This window comes from Drosophila albomicans, chromosome 3, assembly GCF_009650485.2.
Source record: "Drosophila albomicans strain 15112-1751.03 chromosome 3, ASM965048v2, whole genome shotgun sequence".
Lineage (NCBI taxonomy): Eukaryota > Metazoa > Arthropoda > Insecta > Diptera > Drosophilidae > Drosophila > Drosophila albomicans.
In genome coordinates this window covers 10117156-10133182 of record NC_047629.2, presented here as the reverse complement: position 1 = coordinate 10133182, position 16027 = coordinate 10117156, and the positions used below count along the sequence as shown (strand labels likewise).

Genomic DNA, 16027 nt, shown 5'->3' with positions numbered 1-16027 from the left:
CTCATACATTTGCGGCGCGCCTGTGTTTGTATTTACTGTTTGCTTGTGTGCGTGTTTGTATTTGCTTGCGTATTAGTTGTTGTTGTTTCGTCTTGTAAACGCACATTATCAGGCATCGAAGCGACTGACTCCCTTGTCAGACCCTCTCTTCTCCCACTCCTTTGCCCTATCGTTATCGTTCATTCAGTGTCGTGAATGAAAATGAAATAACAACAACAACGTCGCGACTCGCGACACATCGGCCCCGGTCGAGAGCCAACATGCTCTGGCAACAAGAAAAACTACAGCAACAACCGGCAAAAACATGGCGCGCTGCCAGTCAAAGACTTTTGCGCATGTGTGAGTGTGACTGCAATATGTACAAAGTACGTCTGTCGCAGTCTGTATGTGTCTCTTGTGTAGTGTGTGGTAGTTAGCAGCGCTACTAAGAGAGCAAACATGCAGAGCAAGCTCGCTCTCTCTCGCTCTTCTCTCTAACATATTTTGACATGTGCCACTCTTTTGCCTTTTGTCGCCTTTGCTCCACCAGCCAAAATGGCTACACACACACACACGCGCACACACATTAACGTGTGCACGCGGTCTACGTATACGCAATGGGATCTCGACAACAATATCGATATCGATACATCTGTTTGCTTGTTCTCTTTGATTCTTTTCTTTTTGGTACTTCGTTGCCCTGCGTGATTTTTTTTCTCAAATTTTTTGTTCCAGAGCAAAAGTATGAACGAATTGTTATTTGGATATCAGAGGCATGTTTGACTGTTTATGTTTGTGTTTGTATGGGTAATTATGCTCTTTTTAATGTGTGTTGTGTGCGGTGTGTGGTGTGTGGTATCTCGACTTCTTGCTGTGTGTGTGTGTTGTGGCTTTTTCCACTCAGCGAAGAGAGATAGCCAAACTTTGAATGAGATCCATTCACGTTTCTGGGTAATGCCTGAATTGGGTAAATAAAGCCAACACTGAGCTATGACTTATCTCTTGTTTTATTTTGATTTAAACAGGTAACCGGCATATTTCACACGCACACACACACACACACATACACACACAACCAGCGAAACGCACTAATGTGGGTAATAATTTGAAATTGTTGCTTGAAATTACGAAATAGCCAAAATCCCAAAAATAATAATATTGTTTGCACTTATTTAGACAAAAGCATGATTAGACAAAAGCCATCTGAAAAACGCAAATCATTCGAATTCGAATTCATTAAGCGTACTATGAACTTCATATGATTCAGAACAGATATACGATTAAATATAGTATATACTATATACCATATGTACGAAGCCCGCATGAAACAAAGAACTCTACCACGAGAGAGCGTTTACTTTAAATTATGCTTATCGCATGGCATACTTTTAATTTGTTTTTAGGGGAATTCTCGAAAGTTCGGTGATACTTTTGATCGTATACAGTGAAGGCTCCGCTTATTCCATTTTGACTCTTATTTCTTAAAATAAGTAAAAAAATCATGTGACTAACAAGAACAGAAACTTTTTCTTACAATATGAAATAAAGATTTCTAATTTATCATGATTTTAAATTTTAAATTTTAAAGTTAAGTTGGTTTACATTACCAAGAGTGTACTGTACAAACAAACTGACGTATATTGCCACTAATGAATTATTTTGTATTATTTTCATATCGAATTTAGCACGTGATCGCGTCCAATACATAATGCTATCGACTTGTTAAATATTTTTGTGTCCACCTGAGTTATGATTGATAAGCCAAAAACTGTGCAACAACAAAAATGTTTTAGTTGTGATGACAAACACTATAAATGCGCTACCAATTATAGTTCATAGTACGCATAAAGATAAAAATATTAATTTAATTTCAGGGCTGCTGGAAATACCCTTGGACTAGAGTCTAGACTAGGAACTAATTCATAAAAGTCCAAGAATTTATCCAATATAAATAATTTCCGCATTGCCTATCACACACTATCGGTACTTTTCCGTTCGACAATCTAAAAATAGTCAAAAATTCGGAATTTAATTTTATTTCATTTAATGGTCAGGCGTAAAATTCATATCATAATAATTTGGTGCCAAGATTACGCATTTATGCTTTTGAAACTACAAATAAGTAAGCATTCATAAAAATGAATTGTCAAACTAATTGTCAATCAAAACTTTCGAATGACACTGATGACTAGGCTTATTTTTATTAGATTCATTAATGAATAAGCTTTTATTTTGCAGGAATTAGTTTTGCGCTAAACTTTGCAAAAACTATTAAATTTGGAATACATAATGAGCCTCACAACAGTAGCAAAATAAATTGGGTGTGTCGCAAATAAGATTATTATTTTTGATAATAGGGCCATTTTAAAATTAACAATCTTAATAGCAACAACTCATAATTGATTTATTATTAGAAATGTTATTGTTTGAGTTTGTGACAATGTCTCAGCAAATACTTTATCTAGATTAAAACGAAAAGAATTTTAAAATGTTCAGGTAATGGGAAAATTAAAAAATAAATAAATTTCCCAAAATAGTTGATTTATTTCGCTTTTAATCTAATTTAATTTGAACGTCACTTTTACATTTGTAAACCGCTCAACATAAAAATGTAAATATTGATCGTTTTATATGATTGATCATATCGATTTATAACTTTTAAAAACATACTCGTGATCAAAGCAGCACACATTTCCTTTTCTTTCTTTTTTTATTGACTTGCAATGAAGCCCTAGTCGCTGTTTCAAAGACCTCTCGAACACCTTCCTGCATCTTGGCAGAACATTCTAAATATGCAAAGGCATTAACAATTTCGCCCATTGTGAGTCCTTCGTCAGCTGTGACAGGCATTTGCTTTCTCATTGCCAATTCCTGCAAATTATAGAATTCAATGCAGATTAAGAATTTAACATATTTATGGTACTTTATGCCTTGCCTTTATGGTTTCATGATCGTAGCGCAAGTCGCGTTTATTGCCCACCAAAATGATGGGAACATTGGGGCAAAAATGTTTGACTTCTGGTATCCATTTATCTTGAATATTTTCCAATGAATCGGGCAGATCGATGGAGAAGCACATGACAATAACATCGGTATCAGGATAGCTGAGTAGCCTTAAGCGATCGTAATCCTCCTGACCAGCTGTGTCCCATAGGGCCAATTCCACCTTGAAGAGAGGAAAACCGACTTATCAGAATTTAATGATTTACGTAAATATGTAAATATGTATGTTGGCCCACATACAAGTAGTAGAGCGACCACTTGAAAAGAGCATGTCTACAGAATCTCCGGAAAACAAAGGCGGAATGCGCACAACGTCAATGTGAATCATGCGTAAGCGTTTTTTGTAGTCTTGAGCAAAACACGGGCCCACCCTGGCACAGGCACATAGTGTGGGCACTAAAATAAGATGTGTACTAAATATACTATTTGTGCATACACATAATACACATTTATCTACATCTATCTGCAAGCGAACGTGAGGAAATACATAAATAACTGTGTAATTGTCTGTGGCCCATCTCACAATACGTATACTAATACATTTCGAAGGTGTGTTGGTTGATCAACAAATAACAAATAATGCGACATACCTGAGATCCTTCAACCTCAACGTCTGCCACATATGTTTCGAAGACTGTCGGCACATAATCCAATGGGAAATTATCTTTGCAGAAGACCGTTAAGAGACACGTTTTGCCACAAGCACCATCGCCAACAATTACAAGTTTTTTGCGAATTGAACGCATTGCCACAATTAATCAACAATAATTTCGTATATAAATTCGGAACGAGACTGCAAAGCACTTGATATTTCAATGGGATTTTGCCAAGGAACTGCGCTATATTGTTCAGTGAATTTGGCTTTGTGAAATATTTTTGTTTATGAATTTTTCACTGCGCTACACACAGTGCACACAACGGCACATGTGTGCGTGTATTCACACATTATAAATGAGTGCGATCCTACTCAATAACAACCGAGGAATTCTGCGAATTGTTTATGTGCGATTGAATTGGGCAGTGTTTCTAAATATTTATGTTTATTATGCATTTACAGAGTAGCCAACATTCGAATAACTGTTAGAATGTAATACATTAATTTATGGGCAGCACTTGTCCGCAGAGTTGCTTTTGTGAGTTGGCAGACCCATAATATTATTGTATGGGTGTTCGCATATCGATATATCGATTGGCAGTATGCATCTCTGTAAATATAGTGAAGAACAAGAAATAGGCTCTTCCTCTTTCTTTTATTTCCGCCATTGCCTGAGATAGTTGGAAAATCATGGGTGAGTTGTTAAAAAGAGTGTTTTTTGTGCGAAATACGCAAAATTCGTCGGCAAATCGAGTGCAAATCAAATACAGTAGTTGTGAAACATTTAATGTAAGTGAATTTTGTCGCGGCGGCTTTGACTTAATCCCAAAACTCTGACTTTAAAGCTTGCAAATTTTGACTGCCGTTTGTCGGCTACCAATAATCTATGATTATCCAAAGAATCGTGCATCATATCAAGCCAGAAATGAGCTCAACAATAAATTAACAAGGTAGCACAATAAATTAAAGTGTTATTAGGCCAAGTTTACTAATTTTGTGCAACTCGCAAAAATGCATATAATATAACCTCAAAGTGTAGCCGCTGAACTCACTCGCCATTTGTTTACATTGTGTTTGTTGATTTGCAATATGGAAACATTAACTTAAAACAAGCAACTAAATTTGTTTAACTATTTGCAGGCAAGCCTAGAGGTCTGCGCACTGCCAGAAAGCATGTGAACCACCGTCGCGACCAGCGTTGGGCCGACAAGGACTACAAGAAGGCTCATTTGGGCACAAGATGGAAGGCCAATCCCTTCGGTGGTGCTTCCCACGCCAAGGGTATTGTGCTTGAGAAGGTGTAAGTACAACTGCGTGATGAAATTTTATTAATTGTTTACTACGCGGTCGCCACGGCTTGCGATGTCTCGCAGTATATTTTTGTTTTGTTTGTTCTGAAACTCAAATCACAGGATTATACTGTGAGTTGTCGTCTGCAACTACAACAACAACCGCAGTTGAACATAATGTGAGAGTCTAGGTTTTTTTAATATCCAACTAATAATATCTATTGTTTGTTGCAGTGGTGTTGAAGCCAAACAGCCTAACTCTGCTATCCGCAAGTGTGTGCGTGTGCAGCTCATCAAGAACGGCAAGAAGATTACCGCATTCGTACCCCGTGACGGTAGCTTGAACTACATTGAGGAGAACGACGAGGTTTTGGTTGCCGGTTTCGGTCGTAAGGGTCACGCCGTCGGTGATATTCCCGGTGTCCGTTTCAAGGTCGTCAAAGTTGCCAACGTCTCCCTGTTGGCTCTTTACAAGGAGAAGAAGGAACGCCCAAGATCTTAGATGACGATACATCTATCATTTTCCAGAGTTAGGGTTTTACAAAACTAAATAAAACAAAAAACACAAGATTTCCGTCTAATTTGTTGTTTGAACAAAAAATGAAAAGTAATAATTTTTTTGATTAATGATTTTGCATGTTTATTTCTTCTGTTATGTATTTTTATCATCAGTTGGCGTCTTAATTATGTAGTATACTTCTAAATGCCTAAAGCCTTATCGATCTACCAGAGTATGGATAATAGTCATCCCGCGCCCAAGCTTATTGATAGCCGCCTCCTCCTCCACCGCCGGCATTAAAGTTGTTTGGTCCTGGACGACGCATGGGGCGACGGCCGCGTGAACGGTTGGCGAAAATGCGGTTGTTGGGCGAACCACTTGGCATATGCTGATCTTGGTTGCCGCCTCCCTGGTTACCAGGATGTCCGCGCATGCCGCCCGATGGGGAATCCCGTTGCCAGACAATGCGAGCTGGTCTGTTGGCATTGTTGTTGCTACTATTGCCACGCATGATCGATCGCCCGCCACGACGAGTGGGAACAGCGCTGCGCAGTGTTCGGTAACGTGTGTTCTCCGATGGTGATGTTGCCTCAGCCTCACGTCCTTCCTCCTGTACGTTAGAAGCAACAATTAGAAGAAATTTCTTGCTTATGTATGAGAATAATTACCTCGACTTCAACGGCTTGTTTTTCGCCCTCCGAAGAGACGCCATCTGTGCCTTCATTATCTTCCGAGGGACCTTCGGCTTGGCTATCCTGATTCTCAGTCTCTAAAGACTGCTGGCTTGTGCCCACATTTGGGTCTGAATACAGATAAAAGCATATTAAATAAAATAATATTGTGAAGTCGACAATTTACTCACTTTCATTGGGAAGCTGCTGCGAATCCTCAGCCTGGCCAGTGGATGTTTCTTCGGCAAATGCTTCATCGGCCTCGCTCACGTTCTCTGTGCCAGCTGGTTCACTTTCGTCTGGCTTTTCCTTGGCCTCAGCTGCTTGACTGCTGGTGCTACTGCTGCTCTGTTCAGCTGCCTCATTTGGCTTTGGTGGCGAGCTGGCCACGGCAGCTGTGCAATCAACACTATTGCCGGCATTGCTCTCATCCACAGCAGCAGCAGCCTCCGTGGCAGCTGTGCCGTCCACTTCAATCTCTACGGATTGTGGCTGCTCGCTAAAGTTGGACACTTGTGGGGAGCTCACGATCTCCACAGAACTGCAAATTAAATGCGTAGATTAGGAACCCATCCTCAATAATGTCTCTTTACTGCTTACCTCTCTGTGCGTCGTGCGGCTGCTGTTGAAGTCGATGGAGCCTGCTTCCAGTTGGCCTCCGCTTGGGGTAATTGTGCAGTTGATTCGCCACTGCCGCTGGTAATGGCCTGGCTTTGATTGTTCTCTTGAGTGGACACGGTGGCAGGCGAGTCCTCGAGCAATTGACTCTCAGCCTGATCTTGCACTTGGACCTGCTCGATGTCCACTTCATTGTGCTGATCTGGTGCATCGGCACCATCGTTATCTTCCATTTCATTGTCCTGCTCATAGGAATCCTCATAGCCCTCCTCCTGCTCGGCATCTCCACCATCAATGGGACCCAGAACATCTTCCTCTTCGTCATCGGAATCAACCACCTGAATGTCATCCTCCTGGTCACGTTGCGATGAGGTGGGCATCTGATCTACATCCATGCCAGAGTCACCAATATGACCAGCTGACAATTCGCTACCATGCATTGGAGCACGCAAGCGTTTAGTTAGCTTAACGATCTTTTCTGGCACGCCATCTTCTGCATTGGTGGATGAGTCGCCTTCCACGTCGCGTGGACGCTTGGAGCAACCAGCTTGAGTGGTGGTCACATTGCTGCTAGACGGTGTATGCCGACTGTGGCTGCTGACCACAGTGGAGGAGCTGCTGCTGCTGCCCGATGTACTGGGCTGCTGCTGATTACTGGCTTCCTGCACGTTGGGCACAGCTTGATTAGGCGTAGAAGTCGAGGTCGTTGTGCTGCTAGAAGAGGACGACGATGAACCCTCAACACGTGGCGAAACCAAGGCCACTACCTGTTGCTGAGCACCGCCCACAAATAGCTGAGCATCGTTCTGCTGCGGATGCTGAACGCTTTCCGCCTCCTGCGAACTCTCAGCTGCAGCTGTAGCGCCCATCGGTGGAATGGCAGCAACAGCCACTGCTGCTGAGCTGGTCGACGGCATGTAGTCAGTGTGCGAGGATGTGGGCGAAGAGGAAGCCATCGACTCCAAGGTGGCGCTGCCTGTGGTGTGCACCTGTTGCTGTGGCGGCACCAGCGCCGTGTTACCCACAGCTGAGCTGCTACTGCTGCTGCCAGAGGCGGTAGCTGCTGCTGAAGTAGACGTCGAAGTGGATGTTGAGGTAGAAGCACCCGGTTGCTGACTGGTGGGCAGTATAGCAGCAGTGCGACTGTTTTGCACAGAGATGGGACGAATGCTGGCCAAAGGCGTTTCGCTGCCACGCCAAGGCGTAACTGTGGCTGATTGCTGGACTGTGGCCGAGCCAGACATGGGCTTCACATTGGCGGTACGGGGCGAGGACTCGGATATGTTGCCCTTCTCAGCCATGCCCACGGAACTAGTTGAGGGTTTTGTGGACTGTTGTGAGCCCAGTTGACGCTGCAGTTGATTGATGCGCATGTGCAGCGATTCATTTTCACGCATGAGACGAGCATTGATCTCCTTGTTGTTAGCGATGCTATCCTGCAGTTCCTTTTCAAGGCGCTGCACGGTTTCGTCGTAGCTAGTTTTGGTGCCAGCGAGAATAGTTTCATGGTTAGCCAACTCCGTCTTGGTGGTCGTTAACTCCTGCAGTAGTTGCTCAATCTTTTGCTTAGATTCGTTGCTATCCTGCTCAGCGGTAAGGCGCGTCTTCAGATCGTCCTGCTCCTTCTGCAAGCTTTCGTTTTGCTCCTTGGTGCTACGCAATGTGTTGTTCAGCTCCTCCATCTCGGTACGCAATTTCTCCAGCTCAGCAACGGTATCGCTGCCTCCAGCCTGAGCTTGGAGACCCGTATAGTAGTCCTTGTATCGCTTGGCCAGCTTGCGCAGCATAATCTCTTTGCTGTCCTTGTCTTGTATAGTCTTTTCCTTGGTCTCGATGTCCTCCTGTGCCTTCAGCAGTTCCTCTTCTTTCTGCAGCAAACGATTCCTCAACTCTAAGATTTCCTGAGACTGGCGTGTGCTCGACTGCTTAAGGTTTGTGGTCTCGTCGAACAGCTTCTTACGTGCCTCTTCTTGCAACTGCAGGTTGCGGCTCAAAGCTGGCAGCTCGTTGTCCAGCCGTGTCTTCATTGCAGCCAACTCGTCGGAGTGCTTCTTGTTTAACTCCTTCTCATTGGTCAGCATCTTGGCAAGATTTTCGCGTTCCGTCTGCAAGCGCTTGAACTCCTCTGGATTGCGGTTGCTCTTCTCGACCAAAGCATTGGCCCGTTGACGCCACTTGATAGCCTCAGTGCGCAACGAGTTGTTCTCCACATTAAGTTCCTCAATTTTCGAGGACAACTCCTTATTGCTGCACTGCAGCGGGAACAATTCCTTCTCCACGCTGCTGATGCGCTCATTCAACTCGGCCACACGTTTGGTTAGAGTATTGCGCTCCTCACGCAGAATGCGATTGCTATCCGTGATCGCATTAAGGGTTTCGATTTTACGCAACACTGCCTCATGCTTGCTGGCCGAAACCACATCTGTTTCGCTCTTGGAGCGTTCTTGCTTGAGGTAACCATTCAGCTCGTCCACCTTCTTCTGCAGAATGGTGTGCTCAGAGACGAGACGCGCATTCTCAGCCTTTAGAATGTCCAATTTGGCCGACAGCAGATCCCGTTCCTTGCGCACATATTTAATAATCTGCAATAGCTGTTCGCTGTTCTTGCTTTCATCCACTCCCGTGGCGTTGAGCACATCGGTTTCAGTCAGGGATTCACTGAGCATCATGGACGCATTCTGGTTGTTTGCAGATTGAGCAAGAGCGGCCAGTTTGGTGGTCAATGCCTCGATTTGATCGTGCAGACTGGAGTTCAATGCATTAAGATCGGCTACACGGTGCTCTGACTCCTCCTTCTCCTTTTGCAACATAAGTTGAGCTTCAGCATTCGCCTTCTTGAGCTCCTCGTTGGCAGCCGCAAGAGACTCACGACCACTCTTCAGCTGATTAAGCTCATCTTGCACCTAGTGAAAGATTATATGTTTAAAATAAATAATAAGATATATCTACACATAAGAGTAAGCTAGAAAGATACACCAAACTGTTTCAATCCTATTTTAAAAGTTTGTTGATTGTGTTAGATAAGCTTTTTTTTGTGAGGTAAACATAACAGTCTCCCGAAGATTACATTACAAATGTCCAAGACTTTTCCGACATTGTCGAATTATATATCGAGAAAACATATTTTTTAATAGATTTACAGCTCAAAGACAAATCAAAGCGAATTATGTTGTACAGCTTCCTACAGTTTCCTATTCAACTGCGCGATGGTCAATAAAATATCTACTATTCTCAATCATTCCTAACACCCCCAAAAATACCTAAACCTTAGAACTATCCTATAAACCATAAGACTAATAAAAATAATATAACGGTTTGCACATACCTTTAAGAAGTCCGCCTTGAACTTGGTCAATTCCTGAATATCTCCCGAGTGCAAAACCATTTCATTTGCATACTTGACCTCCACGGAGTTGAGGGACTCGGCCAAAGTGGAGTTCTCGGCACGTAGAGTGCGAATAGTACGTCCAGATTCGGTTAATTTCTCCAACACGCTCTTGAGCTCCTCTTGTGCAAGCTTCAGCTGATCAGATTGATTGGTAGACTTGCTCTGTTCGGTTACATTGGTGAGCAACACTTCGGCCTCCAGATCTGTGATACGAGTCTGCAGTTCCGCCTCTGTATTCTTCAGTTTCTTAATCTCTGCCTCGGATTTGCTTACAATTTCGGAGTGCATATCATGCAGACGTTTAATTTCACTCTCTGCACTTTGGGACATCTTATAGAACTGATCACCATGCTCACGGGTCTTGGCAAGCTCCTTGGTGAGGGATTCAATCTCAATCTTTGCTTGTTCATATCTGAGCTCGAATTCACGTGCCTTCTTGTTGGCAGCAGTGATTGGATTCTCATTCTTGGAGGGAGTGAGACTCTCCTGCAATTTCTTGCTCAATTCATTGACTTGGTTCACCTTCGCTGAGAGCTCCTCACGCACACCAATTAACTCCTGATGCCATTTTTCAGCCTGCTGGCGTTCCTCGTCCTTAAGTTTGTTGGCCGTTTCAGTTTGACGCTTGAACTCGTTCACAGTTTCACGGAATTTTTCTTCCTCCTCCTGGAAGTGACGACGCTGGGCAGACAATTCACGGACGGTATCATCCAGGCGCTGCTCCAATCGCAGGCGACCCTCTGTCTCTGAACGTTCCAGGTTAGTCTTAATGAATTCCAAATTGTTCAGCAATAACGCCTGACTCTGATGCTCGCGATGGAAGCCTTCCTTTTCGGCCTGGAGTCGCGAAGCTGTATCCTTGAGCACGCGATTCTCATGGCGTAAACTATGAGCCTCTGTATCGGCAGAAACCTGTTTGCGATGCGCCGTCATTAACTCATCCTTGAGCATGTGCACGGTTTGTTCGTGCTTGATTATAGTCTTCTCATAGTTCTTCGTGCGATCCTCAAGTGCGGCAATCTGTTGCTTGTATGTCACAATGCTTTTTTGGAGCAGCTCTGATTGCTCCTTTTGGAACTCGGATGCATTCATCAACTTGCAATTAACGGAAGATAACTCGCGCACCTCCTTGCGCATTGAATCGAACTGCTCCTGGACGAGAGCATCGTTCTTGCGTTTCTCGTTAGTATAATAATCATAGTTCTCCTTCAATTCGGCATATTTCTTGGACTCATCTTCCAGCTGTTGTTCCAGACTACGTATGCGGCGCTCAAGCTTGGCTTCTGCCTCAAGTTTCGATGAATTTGCAGCTGCCTTCGATTGTTCCACCGTTGACTCATCTATGAGTATGGTAGAATCATCCAAGTCAATTATCTGGCTACCCAATTTCTTTTGAGCATCGAAATAGAATTTCTTGTACCGCTCGCATTTGGACATCAATGTTTCAATAGTATTATTCTTCTGGCCAAGAGTCTCTTCCATTTCTTCTAGACGTTTGGTGGCTTTTTCAAACTTTTCTTCATAGGCCTTCAGCTGTAACTCGTCGTTCTTCAATTCATTCGCCTCCAGTTCCCCAGTTAGCTCACGTATCAGAGTCAACAGCTTGACATTTTGCTCCTGCAACTCTGTGATAGACTCGAATGTAACCAGATCCCGGCTAATAGCATCGCTGGAGTTGTGTATGACGGCAGGCTGCGCTGGATGACGTGGACGATTAACGCCAGCACGCAAGCAATTGATCTCATCCAATAGAAGGCAAACTTGTCGGCTGAGATCGACTTGTGACTGCTTCAGTTTCTTATTCTCCTTGACGTGGCGTGTAACATCAAATTGAGTGTTCTCCAGCTCCTGCTCGAGGCACAACTTCTTCTCGACCAGTTCGTCACGCTGCTGTAGCAGAAGATTATGCGCTTCGGTTAGTTGACTGTAATTCTCGTCCTGCTTTTTAAAGACTGGCGCTCGTTCGTTGATCTCCTCCACAATAGATTTGATCTGCAATTTCAGCTGAGCATTCTCCTTGTTCTTAGTCTCCAGTTCTTCAGAATTCTTTGCATACAACGAGTACAGTTCAGTCAGTGACATATCGGAGCGCATCAAACGATTGGCAACGGCTGCTGTGGGCGCCAACTTGCAAATGGCGCTCTCCAAACTCTGCTCTTGTGCTTCCTTTAGCAGATCATTGGCATGTCCTATTTCCGTTTTGAGTGCGTCAATGGTTTTGTTCAAAGCAGCAATCTCTTGGGCGTGAAGCTCCTTCGACTGTTGGTATTCGCCTTCCAGATCACCGTAATGATCTGTGGTTTCAGTCAACATACGTTTCAATTCCGAAATGCCTTTGAGCAGCTCATTACGCTCTGTGATATTCTCGTGCTCGGTTTCCTTGTATATCTCGACTAGTTTTTCTTTAGTGTACAGTTCTTTCTTTAGGCTGTCGACCAGTTTCTCTGTGGCACTGTTGTGAGTAAACATTGCCTCATTCAAGTCCTGGATCTTCTTGTTAAAGTCCTCAACTGATTTAGCATACTGCAAGTTTTGGCCCTGCAAAATCTGCAGTTCCTCGCACTTTTCTTTAAGGCGCACTTCCAGATGCATGGTATTCATGGAATGGTCGCGTCGCAAATTCTGCAATTCAGCATTATTGCGACTCAGATCGCTGCTCAGCAATTGTATTTCGTTTTGCATTATGCTGCGCTCGCTCTCCAGCCGCCGTTCCTTGATATCCAGCGACACCTCTTTGCTCTGCACTTCATCGAGACGAGCAATGGCCTCGCATTTGGCTGTGATAGCGGCCTTCAACTGCTGCTGATAGGTCATCAGATCTTGCTTCAGCCGTTCGAGCTCTCCATTCTGGCGCTCAATTACCTTGAGCAGCGAGTCACGTTCATCGACAAAAGCTCCCTTCTCCTTGCGCAATGTGGCGACATTGTTATCATAGCTCTTCACAGAGGCCAGCAGCTGATCACGCTCGGCGGACACTTGGTCAAGTTGAGTGCGCAATTCACTAACATTTTGCTCAAAACTGCTGAATTTCACCTGATTATCCAGTATTTGATTGTTCAACTCTTCGTTCTTTTGCTCAGTTTCACCTTAAGATGGAGGTAGAAGAAGAAGACAATTTTAGTACCTGAGTTTAGGAGCAACAATTAAAACCATTGCTTGCTAATTTGGCTCAACAATATACATTGCCAAAGAGTTGTAGGCTTTTACTCACTAAGACGATTCGCAGCTGCTCTTTCTTTGCAATATTCATCAAAAAATTTGTCTATGAAAGACTTGAATTTGTTTTGCACGCCGGTTGGCAATAGCACCAGTTCATCTGGAGCAAATATGTCTGCCAACGTCTGTGGACCACTAAGATCCATGGTGGGAATGATTTTTATTCTTTACTCCTATGTTTATTCACTTTTAATATAGATTTAATATCAGGAAAAAATCTTCAACAATTTTTGACGGCACAAGCGAAAATTGCAATATTTGACAAGTGTGTACACATGCGACCAGTGTGTACACATTAGCCGCAAGTCGATTTATTCTACTCAACATTTTTTTACTTGCCGGTTTCAATTTTGCAACACAACATTAATTTGTAAAGAATAATTATTTACTTGCATATGTACTTACTTAGGCGATTTGCAGCTGCACGCTGTTTGCAATATTCATCTGAGAATTGCTCAATGTAAGCCGACAATTTTTTTTGTACATTGTCTGGCACTAGCTCGAGTTCGTCGGGTTGCAAAATCTTGTTCAACGACTGGACGCCGTTGAAATCCATGTTGTCCATATTTTTTGTTAACTATTATAAATCTTTAAGGTTTTAATATCTTTTAATATTTCTCTTAGGTCTGGAAATTATTTTGTTGACTAAAATGAAAGAGAACAGCGCGCGAGTGTCAAAGCGTTCTTCACAGTGTGACCGCAAATTAAATTTTAAAAATCTTTAATACGGATCTAACAAAGTTAGCGTTTCAGATACAAAAAATGGTCACACTGCTTTGGTGTGGATACACTATTTCAGTGACGTTGTAATTCAAATATCGCATCATAAATATATCGAATGCTATGATTCAGTGTTGCAAATTTACAAAAAAATCATCTCACTATTTGCAGCACTAGTTTAGCGGGAAATATAATTTTTAAATTATTCGATTGCAATTATTAAATCTGTTCTTTGTTTATTTATTGATCGAAATAAATAAAAATTTACACTTAAGAACTTTGCCTTAACCTTTACTATTTTAATATTAAGCGCTTAAATCAATATTTGTAAGTCAAAAGTAATTACAGTGTAAGATATCCATACCTACCGCAGCGACAATATTGCACACAACTACCTCATTACATTAGCCTTACATAACCATAGGAGAAAATAAAAGTAGAGGCAAAAGCAAAACCAACAGACAGCAATCAACATCAATGTGTGTGCTTTAACTTCATTGAGCGGCTCCAGCTGAAGCTGGAGCTAAAGCTAAAGCTTAAGCTGATGCCGAGGCTGCTGCTATGCCTGTGGCAGCAACAAAGTCTGGACTAACGTGTGCCGCGCTTCATCTCTGATAAGAGTCAACTGCACCTACAGCGAAACTTGTGCGAGCTGCGTACACTGAGCAAAATCACTTGGATGCCAATCAACTGTCTGGGTGTGTGGCCATCTTCGTTTTTTGCAGTGCACTGGGAGGGCGATCTGCTTATCAATAATTTGTTTTCCCTCTTGCAGCATTTTAGGCAGAGAGATTCGCTGGCGATAGCAGCTCAAGTGTCACACGCCCACATTTTTGGAGCAGCGATGAGCCGAAGCAGGCCATAGGTTGTTTCTCGTTGCCGTTTGCCGTTTGTTTGTTGGTCGCTGTTGTTGTCTTTTGCCTGGACCCAGTTGCTTTTGGCCTGCCAAGGCATTTAGCTTAAACCATTTGCACATGCGCCACACCAATAAACTTGTACCCACCACCGAGGCACGCTTTGATCCTCATCCTCAGTCTCCGACGTTGACTTCAACTTCAACTCCGACTCCAACTGTAACTGCTCAGCTCAAAGGCGGTCGGCACACGCTTGGCTGTGTCTTCTTTTGCCCCTCTTCTTTGGCTGCTCTTAGGTCTGACCGAATCGAGTCGAGTCGGGTCTGGCCCGTCCCCGTCCAATGTTGCGCTGTGCTGTGCTGTGCTGGGCTGGCCATCCATTGCCTCATTGCAGTGCGCATAAATCGATGGACCCAGCGAGCGCCGGCGGCAATTATCGCGATGTGATAAACAAATATTTTGCATCTAACCCACGTCGATGGCGCGCTGCGAGTAAGGAGCAAAGTTTCTGGCATTCTGGCGCTTAATTATGAACTCTGTGCCTGCATTTTATTTTGATCCCTCCACTTTTTGTTTTGTTTTGTTTTGTTTTTTGTGCTGATGTTGTGAATATGAGTGTAGTAATGCCTTACGCGTGGCTGGATGCACTTTTACCTGGTTGGGATGGCAAGTACTTTTCGTATCTTTGGGATACCTGCCTCATTCGGCTGTTTGCTGTTGGGCTTGGCTTGGTCTCAGTTGCTGCAATATGCAATTTAGAAGCTTATCTCAATTTGGATACCAATCAGTCGGCATTTTGGCTGCATGCAAAGTGGGTGGAGTATGAAATAAAAATTAAATATGGCTCTATTTGAATATTCATATTTTGTTGGAGTTGTGAAAAACACTTAGTCTCCACGATGAAGGAAAGAAAGTCTTAAGAATTTTATATTTCAACATGAATGTGGGTAATGAAATGCGTTTCTATTTTAATTATTAGCGCTAATAAACATGTGAACTTAATAAGTTTATAGTTTCAGGGTAACATCACTTAATTATCTAAAAGCTTTTTATCATAGTGTTTCATAAAGTCAGATCCTCTGATAAGGCTGCACACACTAACGTATATAAAGTCAAGCTACAGAAGTTCCGCATATTACAATATTTGCATACGCTTTTGTAAGTGTGTGAATGTGTTGCTGTATATGTGTGTGTG

General features: G+C 43.1%; 3 protein-coding genes across 5 annotated transcripts; 1 reads left to right on the top strand and 2 right to left on the bottom strand.

The window, feature by feature from the left end:
• Window positions 1-2473: 2473 nt before the first annotated feature.
• LOC117572438 (ras-like GTP-binding protein Rho1) lies at window positions 2474-3999 on the bottom strand. Of its 2 annotated transcripts, none has more exons than XM_052004666.1 (3): window positions 3223-3268; window positions 2915-3165; window positions 2474-2850 (listed from the first exon to the last, which is right to left on the bottom strand). In XM_052004666.1, the coding sequence occupies exons 1-3, from the start codon at window positions 3251-3253 to the stop codon at window positions 2656-2658; spliced, it is 477 nt and encodes a 158-aa protein (XP_051860626.1). In that variant the 5' UTR covers window positions 3254-3268; the 3' UTR covers window positions 2474-2655. The 2 variants fall into 2 exon arrangements, with proteins under 2 accessions (XP_051860626.1, XP_034111158.1); XM_034255267.2 differs by lacking the exon at window positions 3223-3268 and adding an exon at window positions 3573-3999 and having other exon boundaries at window positions 2481-2850; window positions 2915-3145.
• Window positions 4000-4158: 159 nt separating this feature from the next.
• Window positions 4159-5434, top strand: LOC117572440 (40S ribosomal protein S23). Its single transcript, XM_034255271.2, has 3 exons — window positions 4159-4271; window positions 4718-4877; window positions 5101-5434. Exons 1-3 carry the CDS (start codon window positions 4268-4270, stop codon window positions 5366-5368), a joined length of 432 nt encoding a protein of 143 aa, XP_034111162.1. The 5' UTR covers window positions 4159-4267; the 3' UTR covers window positions 5369-5434.
• Window positions 5235-13958, bottom strand: LOC117572419 (nucleoprotein TPR). Of its 2 annotated transcripts, none has more exons than XM_034255206.2 (6): window positions 13664-13958; window positions 9980-13128; window positions 6637-9557; window positions 6228-6577; window positions 6034-6167; window positions 5235-5975 (listed from the first exon to the last, which is right to left on the bottom strand). In XM_034255206.2, the coding sequence occupies exons 1-6, from the start codon at window positions 13821-13823 to the stop codon at window positions 5628-5630; spliced, it is 7062 nt and encodes a 2353-aa protein (XP_034111097.1). In that variant the 5' UTR covers window positions 13824-13958; the 3' UTR covers window positions 5235-5627. The 2 variants fall into 2 exon arrangements, with proteins under 2 accessions (XP_034111097.1, XP_034111098.1); XM_034255207.2 differs by lacking the exon at window positions 13664-13958 and adding an exon at window positions 13254-13512.
• Window positions 13959-16027: the final 2069 nt, after the last annotated feature.